A 25,401-nucleotide genomic window follows, 5' to 3' on the forward strand; every position below is an offset into this window, starting at 1 on the left:
TTACGTTTTAATTATTAAATATAGACGATGGATATAATGCATCAACGATCGTGCAAAAAAAAGAAAGATGTTTTTTGTAACACTTTTAAATAAAGCCAACATAAAAATATTTTAAAATAATTGTAACGTATTAAAAATGGAGAAATGATGTAATGATTATTATAATATTACTTAATTAAAGTTATTACCTGTCTTTCCGTAAGATCCAATGAAGCTGCGATCTCTATCCTTCGCGGTCGACAAAGATATTTATTGAAATGAAACTCTTTTTCTAGCTCGAGAAGTTGCGTATTTGTATAAGCTGTTCGTAATCTTCTTGGTAGACCGTTCTCTGTAAAACAAGAATCCTCTTTTCAATTTTTACAAATAACAATAAATTCGAAATATCATAACGTGGATTTTCTTTAATGTAAGATCAATTCAATTATATCTGTGATAATTTATTCTTGCATTGAGGGTAAGATATCATGTATTTAGATATTTTTACAAATATCATAAAGATTTTATCAAGAAACTCGTTATGCAAATCATTCATTTTAATTTTCGATTTTATTTCTTGCAGCACGATGAAGTTTTCGCGCTCCGATACTCGCTTTGTCTTTATCGCAGCGATGCTCTCTTTTTGTCTGTTATTGGAAGTAAATGGTATCCTAATTAATGATCATTTAAGCAACCTAGACTATAGAGAGGAAGAGAGAGAGATAGGGAGAAAGGAGGAAGGGATGACGACACGACATCCTTAACAATGCATAAGCGAAGATTCCCGCGTGGCGAAAAGGACCATTCTGGTGTTGTTCCGGCGAGTTACTGGGCTCCTTAGAAACTTTTGGGCAAGTTTCCCACCAGCACTATTCCGTGTCGATGTGAAACACCTCCTAATTGTTATCGGATAAGAAACTTGTTCCGCGATAACAAGTGGAATGCCACACAGGATCGAGAGGACGTGAAAACATGAGAGGGAGGAGACGAAGGGATGGTATAAGGAAGCATATCACGGTTTATTCGAGCAGATTTGGTCTAGAAAGTAGCGACCAAGTATCTCACGGTACTTTGTTGAGGCATGTGGCGTAAGAGTAATTTCCACCCAACTGTAAACAATTATTAATAGCCGCCTATCGTAATTACAGAATTCGCTGCATGCCCCGAGGAGTAATATTTCAATCAAACTTGATGGCTTGCCGAGCTTGTGTTGTTTAACAAGACGTGTCTTGGCAAATTCTCTAGGAGCAACGTATATTTTGAACGTTTAGAAAAACTTTTTCCAATATATTACTTTCTGACTATTTTGGATTTTCTGTCTATCATTTAAAAGTGCAAGAAACACATTGGCGGACATCAACAATACAAAACAAATATTTTATGCTAATATTGTATTTTATTCTATCGATGATACTGACCACCTGGATGTCAAGATACTTTTTTTTTTATCAAAAATCAGGGATGTTACACTTTTTTACGCATCGCCGTATCATGAGAGAAGAAAAAACCGATACGGCGTGACGCAGTTTGGAGTAAAGGGGGCAGCGAGGGAGAGGATGGTTCGTTTCGTAGGGCCGAGATGCTAAACTACCCCATAGCGTGCGAGCGGATGTAGGGTGGCTGAGGGGTGGTTCGACAGTAGGATGAGTCGTCAGGGGTTAAAGAAGAAAGAGAAAGAGAATAATCGAACGAGATAGAAGAAAAGAGACGTGGAGAAAACGAAAGGTAAAAAGAGGAAGGTATAGCGATTGGAGAAGATCGGAGAGGGTACGTGATAGAGACGGTCAGAAAGGGAGAGGAAGAATGGAAAAGAGAAAAGACACTCAGGGATGAGGGAGAAAGGTGTAGACTGAAGATGTAGTAAGCTTTGAACCTAGCAAATCCTGCACGTGGAGTTTCCATAGGGTGAGGGCGATGGTGGCGAGATGAAAGTATCGCATGATTGACGTGGGCCTCATCAGCATTTCGGTCTTGCGATTGGTTGGACGAAACTGTCGATCAAACTCCACTCCACGCCCTGTATCTGTTCAATCGTTTCAGGAGTTTAATTCAATCCGGGGATGAATACGGAGCAATATTTGGATGGCAAATAACTACCTGATATAATAAATTAAACCGTTTACTAAATAAAAAAAAATATATATATATATAATATAACAAGAGGTAGAATATCTTTTTAAAGAGCTTGTATAAATATTTTTATAATATTTTAAATTATTACAAAAAAATTATTTGTATCTTATACTTAAGTATTAATAGACACAAATAAGTCTTCAGATTATACAGTACTTTTTGTGCACAGAGATTTTATAGAATGTTAGATATCTTGTTGATAATAATCAAATATTGTTGCTAGTATTTATAAGTAAAATAACCATGTCACACCACTCTTTGCTAATTTAACTTAGTGACAAGCGTTACTGCTTTGTAACGACAACGACTTTTTCCGGACGAAAATGTCGACATTGCTAGCAAGCTTCTTGTTCTTGCGAGATGATGTAGAGGATGACGAACTGTCAAGGCATAGTCAAAATGAAGAGCGTGACCTGACAGGATCGTGTGCGAGGTGAGAAAGATAGAGTACGAAAATAGAATCTGTATTTTCGTATATCACGCTGTTAGGTTTGTCTATGGGTTCATCCGGTTGCTACACAGCTATGTAAAATAAATTTATAGCCATAAATATTTTACACAAGACTTATTATGTTTTTTGTTACTGTAGGTTTTATTCAAATTTGAGCATCAATGTTCTTAATTATTTAAAAGTTAATTCTATGTTTTTTCTAATTATTACCAACAATGTAAAAAATTATTGCAGGATAAAAAATTAAATATCATAAAGTATTACAAAATATTAGCAATTACTAAATATTACAGAATAATTGTAATTAATAATAAATAATTAACAAGTCATTCTTTCTACGATTTAGTCATAATTTTATTTTGTAATTTACACAATACGTTCTATTTTTCTGTTTTAATGAAAAAATAGTGAAATAATAAGGAAGTTAAAGGAAAAATGTGAAAAATGATATTAAAATAACAGCTTTGTTATAATGTAATTTATGTAATAGTTCGTCAATCGTCGTTGAAACAGATGCTGATGTCCGTGACAAAACTGACAACCGTCGCTTCGCGCGTTCTCATCAGTAAGAGGAAGTTGGTATGAGTTTACACTCTAAAATGTAACCTTTTGATGAAACATAACTTCGCAAGTTATGCCATGTTTTTCTATCACTTTTTTTAAAAGCATGTGTTAATCTCAACGCAAGCTTTGATGAAACAAAGCTTAACAACATTTCCGAAACAATAGCATTTTATTAACGTTCCGCTTATTATTGTATATTGTTTTTTATATTCTCGCGTACTATATTTCTAGTTCCAATATTCCAATTTTTTTTATTTGAGATTAGGTTTTAGTTGTAGATAATTAAATTATAGATATCAATTGTAATCATTTTTTATTATTTAATATAATAGATATTACTTTTATATCAAAGGTACATAATTTTTATATGGAATAATATTTTTAATATTTCAATTTTTGTACAATGTTTTTTTTACATTTATCTTTAAAAACAATAGTAATAAAAAAACAATAGTAATAAAAGCTATTAATGCTGTTTATAAAATAAACAATATTGGTAGCTTTTATTGCTATTTCTATTGCTCTGACTTAAAAAAAAAAACTATTTTTTGTCATAAAAACAATAACTGTAGAAAATAATGCAATTATTCAATTTTGCTTTCCATTTGCTCGAGTCTCTTTCATTTTTTTCGTCTTTATTACACTCGAATATTTACGAACAGCTGATAAAATTCTCACGCTCTCCGCTTCTTCCTTAATTTTTGCATTACTCCATTACACTTATGATTAATTCGTAGACATCCTCATTGAACGATAACGAGCGATAAAGAAATATGTTCTAGCAAAATACGATTATCAAAGGTAAAAGGAAAAAGTAGATCTTCAATCGAGAAGTAGTTTACACATGCGACCAAGTCGTCCGGATCACAGATTTTCCGCCTTCGGTGTGCTCTCGTTTTCTCTGGACTGGACCAGGTCGTTTATAGACAGGTGGGAAGGGTCACATGACGGGCGTCTCTGTAATTTGTCTTTTGTTTCCTCCCGCGTCTGAAGGAAGAAAACTTGCGAGGAAGAACAAAGGGCGGAAAGAACCACTATTTCGAACAGCGTGGAGAAGAGAACGATTACCCCTCTTCGTTCCGTTCTCAACTTCTTCCTCTCCTCTCTTTTCACTCTTCTCCATCTTTCCCCATTCTTTCCTTCGTCTTCCTTCTCGCTCTTTTTCTCTTTCTCTCATTCTTTTAGTATCGAGAGGAACCTGCGGCGGCGCGACGGCGTCGGCGTCGGCAGCGTAAACGTATGAAAAATGAGTGACGAGAATTTGAAACAAACGAGAAGACAGCCGGCTCCATGTCCGTGCTTTGACGTGTCCGAAACAGGTAGACGGCGGTCAGCGTGGAAGGTTACCGTGATCGATAACTTTTTGATCGTTTCGGATGCCTTCCAGCGTTTTAAGCTCGCTGAACATTGCAAATCTGTATTCTAGGGAATGATCTGCTTTAAAAAACCGTAATTATATAACATCTTATTAAATGTAATATTAATTTTCGACCGTCTCACAATTTTATGGTGGTAAAATAATTTGTTTAATTTAAAATTTATATCGAATGTATTGCTTCAATAAAATTCTTTTATCAATAATATTTATGTATAAACAGCATATATTATAAAATAAAATTTTATATTTTATTGAATTTATTTTTTATTGGATTTTACAAATATTTACAAATTGAAAAATCAATTTTCAATTTTCCATTTTCTACTTCAAATCAAATTGGCATTGGAAATAGTATTAATACAAAAAAATTTACATTATAATGTTCTACGCTTGTTTGAAGCGATGGAAGAATTATTCATCGCGTAAGAATAAAGTAGGTATTTAATGCGCCATTGGGTAATTTGTGGCGGATAAGCGAGGGAAGACTAGAAGGTGGAATCGGCATAAACTGTGGCTCATTACAGATTTACAGCAAGACGTAGGACGGGTATGGGTGAGGGGCAACGAACAAAACTAAACGCACGGGAACAGAATGAAGGGAGTCCAAGTGGAATGGCTGGCAGGAAGGGCTCTTGGCTGCTTTGGTTTTGGTGGGCTGTCGGGGGTTGCGGCCTCTGCGTTGGATACGAGCTATAATCAATTAACAGTGAGCAAAACAAGAACTGCGGCCGACCACCGACCACGGCCGCAAAATATTTCGTACCTTCCTGTTCCAGTTTGGCTGGAACCCCATCGCTACGTTCAAGTGGCTACCTCACTTGCTGATAGGGTTGTTGTTCAGAGGAATTGATTCTAGCATTGTACTATTATGCGACAATTTAGAACATTGATATTACCAATCAAATTGAGCCATATTTAAATTTAAAGCTTTTATTTTCCAGTGTGACAGTCAAAATATTGATGTGAGCTGGTATAACATATGTAAAATAGCGAAATAGGGTCTATTATATTTATTTAGGATTATATAAATATTATATTTCTTTTCCCCAAAAAGCAAAGTGCTTCTACATAATTCGCAAATCGCAAAACGTAGTTTGTAAATACAAATGCAGAATAAATATTTGCGTTTGTTTTTTCATTGCATGGAATTGGTTTTCATGTGTTTCTCGAACTACGTTTTGCGATTTGCGAATTATGTAGAGGCACCCTAAAGAAGAGTAATGCAAAATACTGCACTATGCATTCTTTTAATCATAATTTAGCGTTAATTTTAATAAAGAACAATATAATCATACAATATTTATTATCACGAAGTCTTTGTTTGCTTTGACTCATGATTGTATCATTGTATGTCCACATCTTTCTGACTTGGTTTTTGTCTGGCATAATAGCACTTCAGATATTAGCATAACTTTTTATATAGTTATCTTGTTGTAATGACGGAAAAAGAGAGGAGTCGCCGAGCTAGCTAGCATGTAGAATAGACAAAAAGAAGAAGGAAAGAGGGGGAGAGGAAGCATGAAAAAGGATAGAAATACAAGAACGGAAGAACAGTGATGGTAGGAAAAAGATATAAAAGCGGCACGAGAAGATTTGCGTGTTCGAAAAAAGTTGTTGGCAACATCGCGAGCCGTCGCCGTCGCCGTACTCTGGCTTGGTGCTGCCGAAGACACGGCAACGTTGGTGCTCCGCACCAACCACCGCGGCGGCCATATTGGACGTGCACAGGTTCGCCAACCTGTGATTATGGTGGGCGAGACGGCGAGCGGCCCTTCGTGCAAGAAAATTGGACGCAGGGATCTCTCCCGTGGTGAAAGAAAGGCAAAACGTACATATGCGTGGTTCAGACTGGCTGGATACGTCAGAAGGCGTTGCCGATGCAACCTGCAATCATTGGGGTGGTACGACGAGGCACATTCGACTTCTTCGTGCACGACTGGCGAACGCGGCAGTTTCGCATCTCATGTTGATCTACGCGATAAAAGATTATACATACATACAAGTGTACCTAAAGATGTAAGCCTGCCCTAGCTCGTTCAAAAATGTTCGCAAAAGTTGCGGTAGCATGAGTCATAATTGAAGGGATATGATCTTTGATTAATGATATTTCTGGGTTCACTATGTGATAGCATTAAATGTTATTTCGTAATATAAAAACTCACGAGATTTCGTGACGACTATTTAGTATTGACGAGTTCTTGGAAGCTGATGTCGATCGCAATATTATCAATCATCTGTAGTTCAGAACATGCTATATTGTTTATAACAATATTGTATAAGATATTTATTTTGCAAATAATTATGTAACTGTAAGTGAAGAAATTTTCCGTTTTTAACAACTCTCTGCTTAGCGACGACATACAACATATACGAAATAATTACGCAACAAGGTTCATATAAGTTACCTAACAAACAATTCAATTGGTGTTTTTGTTCCGTGATCTGCAATTGGTTGGAACTAATTCTGTGATTGCCGCATATTCTTGGAATGTATACGCTTGAATATTTTGCCTTTTTACATATTTTTTTCTTTATAATTACTAGCGCAACATTATTTAAATAACGGCTTATGTAACAAAGGAAGTCAATTTCTAGCGCATATTATTATTTTTTTTTTCGCAGATTGAATGTCAATGTTTAGCAATTTGTAGTGTGTTGCGATAATGACGCGACATTTTAAATGTTTCAAGAAAAAATTATGATATCTAGGAAAAAATTAAAAAAGAATGTTTACCCTAAAAATCTCTATGCAAAAAAATACTTAGTTATATATGTTAAATACAATTGTTAAAATAATATACTTTAGAAAAGGTTTCATCAAAAAATATAGTATTACATCGAAAAAAAAAACGACCGAAAAATAACAGTAATACTTAAGATATAGGGTGCTCGGTATGTGAAACGGGAGTGGTCTCCAGGGGGGATGAAAAGCCATCTTTCCATTAGACGCGAGATTGATTTTGTGAGCGCACCTTTTCGTAACGAGATGTCGGTGTGCCCCGATGTTCGAACACTAATGTGATTAAAATAATCCAATGATGATCAAAATACATAACGGTTCCTGATTTTCCCGGATCAATTTCCTCTTGTTTCACCACATAGGCAAATTGGGGGTAAAAATAAATTAGAATTACATATGGACGTTATCCTGGATTAAGCCCGGGGTTTAAATATATTAAAATCTTGGATCAAGTATACTCAATTTATATATATTTCTCAAGCGTGTGTGCAAACAGTTATAAAATCGATATTAATAACAATTTTATGTATTTTAGTTCCGCTCTCATAAATATTTAAAGCACTTCTATCGCAAGTGCCGTACTCCTCCCAAGGAACAAATTCGAAACTAATTTCACGACAATTTGCGGCACAGAACGTAGAATCCTTCAACAATTTTTTGAATTATGGTTCGAGTTGAGAGATTCTCATTACATCCTCCATTCGCGTTACGACCGCCTTTTTCCGAGCTCTTCTGAGCTTCTTGTCCCGGAGCAAGCTTCTTGTCTACTGCCGTCGTCTCCAACCCCTCTTCCTCCACCTTCTCCTCTGGGACCGAGAAGTCGCAGCCGGATAAAAAGTTTATTTTAATCTTTACAAATTTTAAATCCTTCGCGGCTTACCCCAACGTCCATGTAAACCGTCGCGAGAAAATAAGAGCCCCTCTACTTCTTTCATCTTCTGCAACCCAACCCTCGTAAATTTTGTATCTTCTTGATATTCTGACCGAATACTTTAAAAACATTTCCTCGTTATGTGACAATGGCAATTTCATATCCAGAAAGTTCTGTTCTGTCCTACTTTGTCTTGTTTAGCATTTTGTTTTTATTACTGTGTGTTGTTGTGTCGTTTTGAATACCTATATCTTTTTCTTTGTTATCTTCTGAAATATCATTGTTGAACATTATCGAAAAATACTTTTTACATATTTAAAGTGGTCAGCTCATCAGAGGTGCCAAAGAATTTGCGAGTTATCGTCATATCGTGATCCATTGCTAAGGCAATGCTTCAGGCCAACGTTTTAGCTCATCGATGAACGATAGAATCGTAACATGCCAAAACATTTAATTATAGTATATTTAAGAATGGAATTTTATACAGATAAGGGATCATAAAAGTTTTCTACGTTCCAGTAATATATCTTTCTATATTAGACATCGCTAATTATTATGTGTTAACATAACCGGACTCTAAGTTTATATGCTGTAATATCCAATATGTGACCTACTCGCTGTTTGATGGATAATTACACGGTGAATTCTACAGATAGCACTAATAAGTCGTGCAGGCTGTCCGTTTGACTCGATCAATTTATTGCTTAGTTTGTTCATTTCGTTATTGTCAGTGAAGCAAAATGCAGAATGCTGTAGTATGATGTAATATTTCGTAGATAAGTAATTGCTTTTTATGACTGTCAAGAGATAGTTGTTAATTTTCATAGTTTATATTATTGTAGCTGTGTATTTATATTTTACAACATTATATTTCGGTTATATTTTTGTTACAACATTTTGTTTAAAAACAAAGAGAGGAAACTCTTTGTAAGATAAAACCAATATTGCCAACCTAGACATACTGAGTGTACATACATCGGTTATTTTTCATTAGGTACTTTTGTTATTCTTGACTATGACTTCTAATTATTTGCTAATCATTGTGGAAGTAAGTAAATAAGTAAATAAGATAAATAAATTGTTTGAAAAATAGTTCTTGTTTGTGTATTGTTTGTTTGTTCTTACATATTAAAAAGTAAATATATTAATAAAGAAATAAACTTATAATCTTATAAAAATAACATTAGATTAATTTATTTTTTATTTCTCTAATATTTTTTATAAAAAAGAGAAAAACATATAGTTAGACCATATGTATCAAATATGACCTAAATGCTACTTTTTCTTAAAATTTTTATAGCACCCTTGTAATTATTCGAAATGTCTTTTTTTTAATGTTCAGAAATATTTCCTTTTTTTAATCTGATCAATTTTCAATTTTAAACTCAGTAAAAAAATTGAAAAAAAATCGTATACCTTTGGTAAACCATATAAGACTCAGTTACCTTATTATTACAATAAAATGTAAATTGTACTTTTTTATAATGTATTAATAATTTTCAACTAAGTATGCATTATACTTTAAATTTTCGCATATTTTCATATATATTCTTATATTTATTATGTAACATTAATAATTTGATAGATCAAATAATTTCGGATATTGAATATCAAGTTTTATTAAATATGTATTATGTATTATTACGTAGGTAAACGAGCCTAAATATTAACATGATATTATTACATTGGCTAACATTGGGGACGATATTCTACGCGTAGTCGTGTTTGAGAGAATGAAGAATCGTACGCGATGTTTCGAGTTTCGACGGATCAATATCGCAGTAATTAGGCGTCTGTCAGCTGGGTCGACTCGTTTGAAAAGAGAAGTATATGGTCGATAACCATGAGCAATTTGTGCACGCCGTTTTCTTTGCTAAGTTCGCATATGTGTGTTTATAGGCATATTTGGCCATCATCTATACTAATTAAACATTACTTTTCTTAATTAAGTATGAGCTACATAAAAACCTCTTTAAATAATATTAATTTTTATGAAATAAATTCTAATGGAAAACTCATCTCGTAAAAAAATTAATATATCTAATATACAACGTATTAATACACTGATATATAAAAAAAATTAATAATTTTACACTGCATTGTATATTATATTATAAGAGGTAAAATTAAAATTATAATCACATTATAAATGACGAAAATATTAAAAAGAGAAAATTATGAAGCATAATGCATAGCATGAAATATAGTTCTGGTATGTACTTTTTATGCGTAAAAATAATGCGTAACGTAATTTGTCGAAATTCAGTTCCTGCCTGCCGTGTATGTAGAAGCAAAACTAAACTTAGAGACACGTTTCATTAATCGCGTTACTATGAGTTATTACGTCTGACATAACGAATGAACAGAAATCTTGCCGATTATTCGAATTAGCCGAGAAAAACGTCTACCGAAAGAGAAGTTTGGTTCTAAACATGCATCAGGCCGTCCGCGCGGCCAATAGGAAGTGACGTTTATACGCAGCCAGCAATAAATTAACTAATATTACGAGTTACCTTTAATTAGTCTCGACCCAGCGGCAACGCAAGGTTTCCTTTTCTGATTTTTTTCTTCGTTTTATCATGAGACGAGTGGGTTATTAATTACATGAATTTCTTAAGAACGTTCGTTATACTGTACACCAGCATTTCAGGTAATTACAAAATCACATGATTGACTTACAGCGAAACGCCAAAAGAACCGTTTCGAAAGCAGTTTTAATTATCAATTTCCGCTGAACATGGCGATTAATTAATCGGCGAGAATAGTAACAATGATTACGAGAACGTGCGACTACTAACGGTCTGATTTCTTTATCCATTTAATTTTTTTCTCTATAGATTTTGTAATAAAAATATGCATAAATCTATATTTATACTTCACTTTTAATTAATGTGCGTATTTATAAATAAGAAATAAATATGCGAATTTATTGATAAAAATAAGGTGTAAATACGAATCACAGTATATATTTTCTAATTCCATGCAGAATAAAATTATCCAAGACATGAAACAACTTTTCAAATTATTATTGACTATATTCAGATTTTAGAGTCCATTACGTCAGCTAGATTATTTATAGGATATATTATTTCCAAGTGTCTCTCGTTGTGCGCTCCTAAAGTCGCATCAGAAAGTAGTAAGCGCCACTTGTTCGTCGAAATTACGGCGCTGATCGTAAGTCCTAAAACGTGCCTGGCATCTTAAAAAAGAGAAAGAGAAAGCTTCTCGTCTCGAAGATATAAAGGGTGCGAGAACAGAAAGAAAGCAGGAAAGGATGGAAAAGGGATTCAGTGGTTGCAGTTAAATAAAACTGACAAAAATCGGTCCCGGAGGGCACGAAGGGTCGGTCTTGGGATAAAGGGTGACGGAGAGGGGGAGGATGGATACATGGAGAGTACTCAGACGGGCGCCATGTGTATAATAATGTTAAAGAATGTTAAATGCGAGAGGGTTTTGGAGATCCGAGCCGCATACATTAGTTGTTAACAATGCTATAAAGGACACTCGCCCTGTGTCTCACCCTTCATCTCGGAGAACGGAGATATACAAGTTTTCTCTAGCGCGACTGGATTTACGAGCACAACTCCTTCCCGTGCGATTCTTATGCAGCGCAATTCAGTAACATAGCGGATGAATAGTAACATGTAGTACTTGTATTGGAATCAATTCTCTACACGTATAAAGATTTCATATAAAATAATGTATTTCACATTATTTTACACAATATTGATAAAAGATCACAAAATTTGCTATTATTGCATATCCGTATATAAATAAATAATAAATATTAATTGTGTGAAATAAAAAGTATACAATAGTTACTCTCAATAATACTTTAAGCGATTGTTGTATCCTGTTTTTAATAAAAAATGGTAAAAAAAGTTTTCTAATATTTAATACAATTTTATGTTTTATTTTATTTTCATCTAATGATATATATTTAAAAGTATTATATATAATATTTCTTTTATTAGAAAGTGACTTTTAAGAGATTTTGATCTTTAGCGATAATGCTAATGTAGTCTGAACTCTGGAGCTCTAGAGAGTCCAGTACGTCCTAAGCAACCCCGTGTGTAATAATTTACCACCCGTGTCGACTCGTGCACGTGGTCAACCCTCGTGATAATTGTTTAAACCGACCACTGGCCACCCCTTTAGACTGACTCAAACACCATCGTGAGATCAATTCTCTCTTACAAGCTTCGTGTACTTTCCGTAGGGCGTGTAGGAACTTCATTACGATTGAATTCTTCCTCTATCGCAAAAGTGAGATTATAAATTAAGTTTTGTACACTTATTATATTATTATATTATATTATTATCACAAACATTAACATTTTTGAATAAAATAATTTATAATTACACGGTAATAACTCGGGAAATATGTGTAGGCACATTTACAGAATATTAAATGATATTGTACAACATAATTTGAAGATTTGTAAAAAAGAATTGCTGTTGAATCTGTGTTTAGGAAAAGGAAAAGAAAAACTTTACGAGAGAAAACTTCTGTCGAGGGAGAAATGCCGCGAACGGAAAGTTATCTTCTCGAGATTGATCAGTAGAATTTCAAGCTTTGTTCCAACCTCCTTTATTCAGTTTCGTTGAAATGAAGGAAGTTTTATATAAATACGATAAAACATAAGGTTTATTTTATTTTAATATAGTATATCCAGAGATAGTTCAATACATAAACATTAAGATAAAAATGGAATATTATAACATTTTTTAAACAATAAGAATCTTATTATACTTATGAGAACACAACCAAGAAATAGGAATTAAAGGTCCATAATTGAAGTTGAATTTTTTATGTTTAAATAATTCAATGTGAATTTTATGTTCATGCATATATATCTAAAAATCTAGCATATTAAGATTTCCTTAATAAATATCTATTGAGCATAAAAATTTAATTGTGATATTATTTCAGTAGTTTAGCTGCGTTTTTAAGTCCGATAAAATTTCGGCGCGCAGTTCAAAATGATTACAAATATAATATATGTATGTACATATATTGTATATACATATAAAATCACATTGAATTATTTAAGAATCAAAGATCCAGCTTCGACTATTACGGGCCTTTAATTCTTATTTCTTATTAGTAATATTCTTTAAATTAATGTGAATATACGAAGCGGAGACAAAGCAAAACGAAGATATATGAAATAAAGCTCTAAAATAAGTACTGAGTAGAGTAAAAGCACCGCAATGGAAAGGTTTGGATGGTCTCCAAGAAATATAGTGACAAGAAAAACGCAACGACAAGTGGAAGAAAGAGGGGATAAAGAGCCCGAATACTCGGTCGAGTAAAACGAATCCAGAAGAGGAAGTCTGGAAGAGCGAGAGTGCGATAGCGAGCAAATAATAGGGAAATGATTTGCTCCTTGTTAGATAAAGGCCCTGCGAGGGGACTCGTGAAAAGAAATATTGCTCCCAATGAAAGGAAGTGGGCGATGGGCTACATGGTGGTGGGGCGCTGCGGGGTATGAGGGTGGATCCATTCACTTGTAACTGCTTCTTCGCTGGTCGTGTCGGGTCATCCATACGCGAATTCTACTCGATTAAGAATTAAATAGTATGGGCGTGCTTTGTCACGCTCAAACCACATATTTCCGGTTTATCTTTTGGAATATCCTTTATTTCTTTTTGTAAATTATTGCGTGATGATAACTATGGATATATAAATTTGCATAGTATTTCACTTACTACGTAGATATTTTTAATGTAATATATTTTTTTACTTTGTTTGCGAAATCATCTATTTAAAAAAGATCGATTTTATATATTGACTTCTAACTTGTATTGACAATTTTGAAGATTTGCGATAGTTCCCATCGATAACGATTTAATAATAGGTAGAAACGTTTGTTATGAATTATATCTGAATTTATTATTAAAAGTTTTTAATTATAAAAACCAGCGATTGACTCGTTAGCCCTTGATTTTATATATATTTATAATTTTTTAGATATCGATTGATTGGCTTTTTTTATCATTTTTATATTAAACTATAATATATAAGAAAATATTAATTACTATTGGCATGGTAATAATTGGTACATTTTTACGTAAAAATATCTCTTCGTGCAAATAATCAATAAAGAAAATAGCATATTCTTTAATTTTAATATATACATATGTACGTAACATATACCCACACACATACGCACAGCATATACATATTTTATTCTCAATTAAAGGTTATAATAAGATCTCTGTATTTTTTTTAAGTATGCTGCACAAAAAATCGATATAATAATGAATTTAACAAAAAAAAAAAAAAATTATTGTTTAAATAATAATTTTCACATATATATTTTTAAATTTAAGTGATATTTATCTGCTATTTCAGATATGTTTATCAATGTATTAATAATATCAAGTCACAATTTAAATTTTGCATTTCTGAGTGAGTTGGCTCGAGAACAAGGTGTTATTCGAGCAATGTAAAAAGATTAGGGTAGAGGTGCGATTCTGGGAATGAGTCGACGCGTCCAGCGAACGGAGAGGGTGAAGGCTGGCACTCGCGCTACGCTCGGGGGATGGTGGATGCCCGTGAAGAACGGAGGAGGATGTGTTGGTAGGGTATGCATGGCGGCGGAGAGAGTCCAGTAGCGATCATCAATCAGAAAGGCAGTCAGCCGTCCGTCAGTCGGCCGGCTGGTCAGCCACGTCCAGCGTGTACAGAGTTTCGCGCGGGAGGTTTCCTACGAATTCGCGAGTCATGCTTGGACTGTCATCCTGACAATCGATTGAACCTGAGCACTAACATCCAATTCCGGAATTGTTCTTTCCATTATTTTGCCATGCCTAAGGATTCTATTCGGCCACTCCGTGAAGAAAATACAGACATAAAGGAACAGCCGAGCGGAGACGTTCGATCGTCAGCTCGTTTATTAACAGAAAAATGCAATCGCAACACATCTTCATTTAAATAATTCGTCTTAAACTGTTTAACTGTAGAACAACAAAGACATAAGATTGTGTCATTATGTAGATTTTTAATTTCATAGTAACATTATATATATTCAAATAAAGACTAAAGATGATATATAGGAATGCACACAAAGAAACAGTAGTTTATTAAATATAATATTAAATAATAATTGATAGCATAGTGATGTGATTTTGATATGTATTGTATATTAGAATTGAAATGGTTCTATTGCAATAAAAAAGTTGATTTTTCTAATATATAACAAGAACATATGATAATATATAAAACAGATACAAGGAATAATTCACAAACATTTCTATACTCACATATTTAAATCGACTGAATTGTGTAAGAAAGTTAGAGATCGCGATACGCATGTTTCTCTTCTCAAGAAGAAAATAACTTTTCTCAAAAATATTACAGAAGAAGGTCACTTGGGATTCTTCGTATAAGACTTTTGTATACAGTTATTTAAAACGACACAGGAAATCGGAAATATCTAATAGAAATTTTTTGTACAATTAAGTTGTTAATAAACTTATGGAATTTTCCATTCACTTTCTCTCTCTCTCTCTCTCTCTCTCTCTCTCTCTCTCTTTCTCTTTCCCCTGATATTATCTATGCTTCACGTAGCATGACTTTTTATTGACGTCCTGACATTTTATAAACAGAGTGGCTCGAGCCGGATTTTCCCGTCGCGACGGTTCCAAGTTGACGTCGGGGAGTTGAAAATCTTTCAGCGCGATATTGGCTTGGTCTGGCTAGCTAATTACTCTAGACAGTCCCACTCCTTTCTGTCGACGATTTCCCCTTTGCCACCCACTCTCTTTCTACTGTTCTCTCTTTCCGTTAGACCTACAGCGTCCACCCTAGCGTAACCGTGCGTTGTCTTCACGAAAGAAAAGAAGATAAGGTAGGGTGAGCTCTCCATTGCTTTCGGAGCTAATGTACCCTAAAGTACTTATAGTCCACACTGGTTGTAAACGTCCACGTAAAATTGTCAAGTTAATTTTAAATCTGCGTTAATACGGTATTTGTCTGTAGACTGGCAATATTTAACAAAAAAAGATCTCGGACAAACCGCGTTTATGGTAATTTGTAGATTTAATGCAGTCCTTGTATTAAAAATTGCGTGAATTCGTCGAATGTTTATAAATAATTCTCGCGCGCGATATAAAAGTTGTTTTTTTACCATTAAAAAAATCAAATTAAAAGTAATAAAAAAGGCTCTGTACTTATAAACAAAAGGTAGTATAAAAGAAGGGCAAAGAACCAATAACGTATAAAAGAATTATAATTTAAATAAGCAAAACTAATACAAAACAATTAAAATAAAATAAAATAAAACAAACGTTTCAACTCCAATCGAGTCATTTTCAATGCAATCTTACAATAATATAAATATCGTTCTAAATTAAAAATTCGTACATAATCTTACAATATTCTTACAATTCCTTAACATAAAATTTCTTCTTTCTGTGTAATACGCTGCGAGTCATTTTTCATCAAAATCAAAAATTAACAAAGTCATAAGAAAATTCTTAGTAAATCTGTTAAGAGTCCAATAATACACAACGAGAAAAAAATGTAAAATGTGGTCCATTTCGTGGTACAATAAAATAGTCTTTTTAATTTAATAGGTTATTATAAGCAAATTCGCAAAAGTAACGAGCATCTGACTTACATAAAAAAAATCAAAATTTGTTTTCTGTTTCTTTTACATTGAATTGTCGACAAACTTAAATTAAAATCGCAAAATTATAAATTGAGGTCTGATCCTCCAGCAATTCAAACGCAGTTTGCTCACCCAAAGGATGCAATTCTCCATCGTTGAGGCGAATCAAAAGGACATGTCGTATCACCTCGCTCGCTGTGGTCCTACCGTCTCTTGTCTTGCAAAACGGTGCTTCCTTGTGTCAATGTCCTGATGTTACATCTGATGGCGACTCAAAGAAACGTCAGAATAGCTTTTGAAAGCGTACCCACTCACCCAACAGAAAGAAAGAGAGAGAGAGCGGCACTTTGATCACCGAATGACTCGCGACTTTGCATTATGAAGCTAAACTGTCGGCGAAGAAGAAATGTAGGCTTTTGCTCCTGTAGAGTTGAAAACTTTTTATCGCTCTGTGAGGCCCATTACAGGCAACAGGTTTTGGTTGATCCACTCCAGGAAGAAGAGGGGGTTAACAGATAGGAAGGAGGTAGAACAATTTTCAAATCCAAATTATTTTATACACGTGCTTTGAAATGACGATATTAAATTTATATTTGTATCTCACTCGACATTACGTATTGATAAGATATCTAAAATATTTTTTTCTAATTTTATAGTTTGATTAATCGTTTAGAAAGTTTACAGCGAAATCCGAGTGGACCGCAGGAAATCTACAAGAACCTGTCTATGACAGGTAACATTGAAGACAGTATATTACCTGTTATGAAACGTTAAAATCATTGCAAACTTGTTGATCCTCATTTTTCTAGCAAAAGAAGGTTGGCAAAACTCTAATCAGACGTGAAGCGTGCCAAGCGATTGCTCGAAATAATCCAACTTTCTCTTGGCGATTACGTGATACTCAAATTACGATAAAAGTTAATGGTAATCATCGTGATAACTAAAAGTCAGGAGTTTCCGAGCTCGCTCGGATCAGACCGTTATTTCTTCGGTCGCTTTTCCACTGCTTTATCCTTAATCGCTCTTTCAGCCACCCGACATCCCTGTCTGGCGTGGCGCGATTCACCCTCGCGACTCGACGTAGCCAGGCGGATGGTTCCGACCGGGAAAAATAATGCATTAGAAATTCAGATGACCGAGAGAGGAGGTCGCGCCGCGATTTATCAAATAAAAGCGGTAGTACAGTCAAATACCCGTCCATGTCGTCAGTGGAAGCGACAGTTCATTTTTAATATAAAGCGTGAGCGGGGGCGAGATCTTCCGGGATGCAGTGACAAAAAGAATATGGCAACTGCCCTGCCGAGTCACCTATCTCTAGATCTACGGATTTACAATAGGAAATATCTAATGGTTCGCGAAAGTTACGGCTGTAGATAATCTATCACGTTAAAGGCATATCTTGTTTGCACTATGCCTAAGAGGCATTAGGTTGAACTGTTTTCTTAAAATGCGAAAATCTTAGTCATATCACTGTGCAAAGTTTCTAAAATTATATATATATCAAAATTTCAAAACATAAAAGATATTGAAAAAATAGATAACAATTTTTTTTTATTGTCATGTGATATTCGTGACCTGTCCACCTCTCCATCCATCATAACTCTCATCGTCTCTCCCTTTACTTTACGGCTGAAGTTCCTTTCAGATTCTCACTCCCATCCCATGTTAATGCTTAAACGGTTTATAAACAGTTTGGCAATTTATTACTGGCAGTCAGGATTCTTTAAATACAGATCGTGAGAGATCAATGTACTCGCGTTACGTAATTTTAAATTACGTTTTTAAATAAATTAGACATTTTGGTTATTTCTGTAAACAAATTTCTATATCTCGTCTAAATAATTGCATTTATATAAAAAAAAATCATTTATATACAAATTTTTTATGTATAAAATACAAAATTATGTATGTAATATAAAAATATTGCGAAGCAGACAAGTGAGAGGATTATTTATGTTAGAAAGAATGTAAAATATTACACAAATCAGAGAAATTTAGTGAAAGCAGATTTTACTTTTAGTTAACGTGACTAAAAAATGTTAATATAATTTTTTGTGTTGTACACAGAGTTAGCACAAATAATTAGAATGGTTATTAACAACGTCACTGATTCATTTAATGAGAAATAAGATTTTTTTAATGGTAATATAAATATTTATTTTTACGATTTATAGTTGACCCTCTGGCATATGTTATCGCTTTTTTTAAATTTTTACACCTCCTTTCCTTTTACGAGTAGAATAACAGATATAGGAACCCTCAAACGTCTTTTATTCCCTGCTAGAAAGGGGAATATACGAAAAGCATGGCGAGAGATGTCTATCTGACAATATCATCGCCATTCTAGAGAGCTTCACCTTCGAACATTTGCATAAAATTATTATTGTCGCAGAAAATCGCGGTTGTTTCACTTTCTTTATGGAACATCGTCGAATATCACCAATTGGTTCGTATTATGTTCCTGATCATGTATTACATATACATACGTAGATATATATTTGCATTATATTATATTATATTATCTTCTCCACAAAAGAAGACAAGAAGATTAATAATTTATTTATCCCGTCATATTAAATAACGTAAAAATCTCTTATCATTCTAAAACATTATAACAATTTACAATTTTATTTGGAACAAGAAGGAACGATAATAAAAAAGGAGAAAGCGAGAGAAAGAGAGAGAAAGACAGAGAGAAGTACAACGATACGAACCCCACGCTTTTATAGCGCTCCATTTGGCGTAACAACGAGCGTGGAAACTTCTTTTAGTGCCGGGCTACAGATTCCGGGCCGAAACATGCGTACGATTATGGGGTTTCAGATTATCAATTTGTTATACCGTGTTTATTATTTGAGCTTTGTGCAAACGGGTGAGCCACCCGCATCTTGCTACTGTAACCCTCTGTTGCAGCTGTGGAGCGTCATACTTAGACGGTTTGGGGGATAATCTGGAATATTTTATGCGGCGTTATTCTTCCAGATGTTTTGCGCCAATGTGCAAGTTGGGAAGATTGTATGTATGAGAACGTATGAGAACTACGTTTCTTCCTTTCTATAATTCGTCTTGCCAGATTGAACGGACTCCGCATCGAATATTTGCAATCATCTCGCACAACGGTTGTTAACACTCCTCGCTGTTTGAATGGTAGCGACTGTAATATGTATTTGTAAGCATATATCAAACGTTGCGTACCGTATAACCTTTAATCTGCCGAGTTTTTTTTTAAGTAAATTTAGTAAATTTAGAAGTAATATAAAATTTGTTTATACCTATGTCACCAGTGATTTAATAACGATTAACAATAAGTTAATAGTAAAAAATGATTTTTATTTATAATATATTATGAACAGTACTTTTAATCGGGAGAACGTGATTAGCGCAGATTTATCATTTATATCAGCGAATATAAAAAAGATTATTTTTGATGTATTTTATTATACATTGAATTTATTTTTATAAATATTGTTGTAAGACTCTTTTCTTTTCCGTGAGCAATGTTAGAGACAGTGGATTGTGGAATATCATAGCAGTTGGGATTTTCTAGGAGAGTTATCTCTAATTCAGTGAGGATTTACTTGCCAATGAATCTTTAAATTAGATGCTCCGTTCTTTTCGTACTGCGCTCTTTCCCGAAGGGTAAAGCCCCGCTCGCTCAATCACCTATATCATGGAATCGCCAAGTATAGTCAATTCGCTTCCACCCTTCTTTCGTTATCGAGTCTTTATGCCCTCCTTTCCCTCAGTTTCTCTCCGCTTACCGATATTTGTGTCTCGCCATAGGCTTTTAGAAAATCCACTCTTATATTTCACTCCCGTTATTTTCACTCCGTTTGTACAAGTCTAAAACTACGTCGTAATTTTATTTAATAATTTTGCGAACATCAAGTATCACCGCTAGACTATTAGCGACATCAAGTATCACCGCTATATTAATTAATGACGGAAACGCAACCCGACGTAGTTTAGTAAGAAGCAGTTCGGTCACGAAAATGGCCGTCCCGCAGGAGGGTGTAAGACGAAGGACGGAAGATAGTGGCGTGAGGATGATGATAATCCAGCTTCTAGCCTAGTCCTATCCCGAGGGATGCAGGGATTAATTGACACATCGGCGTCTTGGAGGAGTCTGCTGGGTTGACGCCGCTTTGGCACCCACCGACGTGACTGATGAGACGCCTGGAACAAGGCGTCGGGAAAAACACTCGTAGATTCGTGGCTTTTTTGTAGAAAAGGTATCCAGCAAGAATTACCGACGAAGCATGGAACGTCGGTCGCGCCTCTTCTCCTGGCAAATAACTCAACTAATCAGACCACGTTCTCCTTCATCGTCCCATCCGCGGCGTTCCCGAACTAAAACATCTCAGCTGGAGGGCACGTAGATGTAACAGATTGAAATTTAATACGAGCAGCATGGTGACACATACGAAAAGACGAGATGTTACTTAAGGTTTCGTAGGACACACCATCCTCATAACGGAGATAGCGCCGTCTTGGATAGAAATTCATTAATGAGGGTTCGACAGTTAAAATCGTAATAATGAGATAATGAGTTTAATTTCTGTGTTGGCTGTAATTCATGGAAATTTAGATATGATTCAAACAAAAAAGAAATGTATTTTTAAACAAAATAAGATAAATTCAATCAAAAGCTGAAAAATAAGTCTAATATAAAGTTTTTATTAATATTATTGTAGCATTTATATTTTAATATCGCAAGAAGTAATTTTTTTTTTAATTATATATTTAGAAAATTAGATTCAAATTTTAATAGATATGCAATTTTTGTACGCTCTCATTGTCAGAAGTATAATTATAAAGAGATGCACGATTATTATATATAGGCTCGCAAATCACAAAGAGATGACCGAGGCAGCGCGCGATAAGGGATAACACGGTAGTTGAAAGCAAAGAGCCGACGTGTACGAGGCGTCGGTGGCGGCACCCCATGTGAGTTATGGCCGTCCCGACGCTCTCTCCCGCTAGTCCTGGGCTCAATTTACAGATGATTCCGCGTGTTACCGCCTGGCCAGCGGCTGGTTAACCTCCGTGCCAAACACTTAATCTTCCGACGTGTCCTGCGGACGGACCGACCACGTTTTGGAGTCGGCACGACGTTAAATCGCCGTTGTAGACGCAAGATCGATGTGAGAAAGAGAGAAACGGGGATAGATAAATAGATCAAGACGTTTGTAGGGTCCCGGACGTTGCCGAACGGTGACCCTAGTGGCCCATAAAGTTAGTCAACCCTTATTCGGATTGTATCGTTATCCATTATTATATGAGCTTCAATGACGCGTGGCATCATGTAATTCAACGTGTAAATTAATGCACATTAAAAAGATATAGTTTACATATTCCGTTTATTATTACTTATTGCATGTAATAAAAGTATAAGTAATTAAAGGTCTTGCAAATTAATTTCATTATGCTAAATCGGGAAAATATGTGTGCGGATCACTCCTTTTCCAAACAACTTGTTAGCTATTGTAAGGCTATCGGAGACCAATAAATTTGTATCGTGAATCTCTCCGTAAATTTATTGGCTGGTCCTCGATTAGCTTCGCAATAACCAACAAGTTGTTGGAAAAATAATTGCTGCAGATATCTTTCCGACGTAACATAGCGAAGTTGATTCACGATACGTTTATTTTTATATAGAAATAGGATTTCATTATGTGTTTTCATGTATATTAAATATAATAATAAATGTAATACGTAAACGAAATATATAGAACGTATTTTTTGACATATGACGCATTAATTTTAAATAAAATTTAATGTAAATTATACAATACATTGTAAATTACAAATGCACGAATTGTGCAAATTAAAAAGCATTATTCTGTTCAGAAGCTATGTTGACTTTCTGTTTTCGAAAATTTTTCCACATCTGAATGCCATATGTTCAGTCATTTTGTTCAAATGACAGTATATCATTATTTGCTATCTAAATATTTGTAAATGTCTAGAAAACTGTGGTATTGTTATGTGCTCCAGATGTGCCACATCTCTAGTAGGAAACGAAAGGCTTGAAACTGTTATTAGCCGTCGGATAGGCACCCCACGGTGAACCACAATGTAGCGGTGAAGAGCCAATAGACTCCTAATGTTGTAAATGGCATACCGAATCCTAATGGTTATGTTAATTGACATTCACGTTTGTCATTATACTTTTTTGACAAATTTCATTATTATGTTTGCTTAATATAGATCTAATAAAGATCAGAAAAAAAATCTATTTCTCTCGACTTCCTAAGATTTTTAAATATAGTTATATAATGAACATAATTTTTAAGTAATATATTTTTAAGTAATATATTTTTAAACAACAATGAAATTTATAATGTCGATCAATTCATCTTTTATTTATCTTTTACAATTAAAATTATTATAAAGATTAAATAAATACTTAGTTTTAAAATTATTAATTATTAATTATTGTTAATGAATAATAAGTAAAATAATTGATGCAAAGTATGGTAATTTTTCGATGAATATATTATAATATTATAATTATAACGCGTTGTCTTCATAGTGCTGATAATTGAAAGATTTCCGTTTTTTATTTGCTTTTTAAAGTTTTAATTTTCCTAAAACTATTTCTTTTGCCAACAGTAATGTGATGATTTATGAAGCTACACAGTTTTGAGTACAAATAAGCGAAAAAGGCTATATTTGTTTGCTTGATCGAATATGATCTTATTCGCTTATTGGTATTTAAACATTTCTGGGTTAATTTTCTTACTATTGTTTAAATAATTTGGTGACTTACCTTGCTGATTACTTTTCCTAGTAGTTTTCTTTTCCTTCATCCAGGGATACTCCGGAACGTTGACACCCGAGGGGTCAGCGACACCATGGGGATCCATCATGGTATGATACGCGGGATGATGAGCACCAGGACTGATGGAACCACCGGTCCCCGGTGAGTGTGCTAGGCTACTATCCCCAGCTAATTGTGGCAATGCCGTCATAAATTCAGCCATGGAGGGCTGGCTATTGATGAAGCCGGTTTCGGCAGATCCACATGTTGGATCCATGGCTGGATGATGAGTTCCGTGCGGGGGCAGCCCGGCTGGGGTACTTGCCCCCGTGGCCACCGTGGCCAGCCAGAAGCCGCCCCCTCCGTCGTTCGCCAGGACGGGTGTCGTCGGCCTCGTCTTCACGGTCGATAGCTCTTTATTCGCGTGGACCAAATTCTGAAGATGATTGCCGAGCTGCAGATTGCGAGAGCTGGACAATTGCGGTTGGCGCAGATCTTCTTCGGGATGTACCAACGTTTGTTGCTTGCTACGCATGGGATAATACGGACTTGTAGTATGTCTCTTCTGATGAATGTAGTAATCAGAGAATGACGTAATTAATTGTTGACCGTGGGATATTGACTAATCCCTTTTTCACAATGTCCTTTTTTGATGTAATTTCAAAACGTAGTGTAGCCTTTGAAAAACACCCTATGCACTTAAATTCACTCGATAAATGTCTCACTAAGAGTTTCGTTTATTCTTCAACTTTCAAAATGTATGTATATTTATCTATTACGCATTTTTATATTAAAATATCGCATTGTCATTAATAGTGAAAATTCATTAAGTTAAATTTGTTTTTAAGAAGGCTAAAGAAAAGCATATATGTGCTTGTATAGCCTATAACTTATTATTATTATCATTTCTTTCATATATTGTCATTAATATGCGTATGATACAAAACTTTATTCATTCTTTACTTTAATAACACAAAATCAGTTAATTTTCATGCGAATTTTTCATGCGAAGCGTCGTTTTTCCTCGATTACACTTATTTACTTACTTGCGTTATGGTTTATGCCAAGAGGTACATCGATCAGCAATTGGTTAATTACAATTGTTTAGTACATTTTCATTACACACTGTAATACTCACTATGATATATTATCATCATTATCATAAACTGTATATCCGTATTCATCTTCTTTTATAGACTAACTGGAATAATTTGTGTGTCTCATGATATTTAATCTGATTCTCGTCAACGAGAAGCAAATTTTTGAACCACGCTACGAACATGACACTGCTTACTCGAGGTCGACATAGCTCAGACAACAGATCCAATTCATAGATCTGCCATCTCAATACAACCAAGCACAGATCACCACTGTCACACGTAGTCGCGACGGGTTGATCGATAGTCCGACCGATCGACGGAGAACGCCGTGCCGAATCGCGCGTACCACGACTGCTGTTGCCGATCGGCCGAAACCCAGACAAGCGGGCTAGGGTACACCAAGCCAGTCACCGATCGCGGTATACTTGCTAAGTGACGAAGGAGTGAGAGGATGTAGAGATAGTAGTCGAGGGAAGGTGGGGGTCCGACAAGTCCGTGGTGGAGGTACCTGCCAAGCGAGAAGGTGCGGCAGAAGAGGCGAAGGACGTCCCGTAGAAAGAGACGGCTGTCTCCAGTCGCCAGGACCGAAATTTCCACGATCTTTTTCGCCTCTCTGGTGTTCCCGGTGTCTCTGTTGTTACTGCTGTCTCTTTCCTCGTTCCGGGAGGGGGCGGCTGGGAGTCCACTTTGGCATCGAGGTGGAAGTCGTCCTTTAATGTGGCGGCGGCCCGATCACGTGACTTCGCTCGTCGGAATGGAGCGACCAATCGTGGAGCGGTAACGCGAGCGGTGAGGCACAGCCCT

At 35.0% G+C, this 25,401-nt stretch overlaps 1 protein-coding gene across 2 annotated transcripts in view; it reads right to left on the reverse strand.

The window, feature by feature from the left end:
- LOC105146727 (uncharacterized) overlaps positions 1-25,234 on the reverse strand; it is a 32,215-nt gene extending 6,981 nt beyond the window's left edge. The window contains exons 1-3 of one of the 2 annotated variants that reach the window (XM_087416941.1): positions 24,544-25,234; positions 23,507-24,024; positions 189-331 (exon numbers count right to left, since the gene is read on the reverse strand). In XM_087416941.1, the coding sequence (XP_087273067.1) occupies positions 189-331; positions 23,507-23,774 (411 nt within the window). In that variant the 5' untranslated portion in view covers positions 23,775-24,024; positions 24,544-25,234. Of the gene's footprint in view, positions 1-188; positions 332-23,506 lie in introns of both variants that reach the window. The other variant, XM_011057173.2, reaches the window with a different exon arrangement.
- Between the last annotated feature and the right edge of the window lie 167 nt (positions 25,235-25,401).

Source organism: Acromyrmex echinatior, chromosome 2, assembly GCF_024713525.1.
Source record: "Acromyrmex echinatior isolate Ae372 chromosome 2, ASM2471352v2, whole genome shotgun sequence".
Taxonomy (NCBI): Eukaryota; Metazoa; Arthropoda; class Insecta; order Hymenoptera; family Formicidae; genus Acromyrmex; species Acromyrmex echinatior.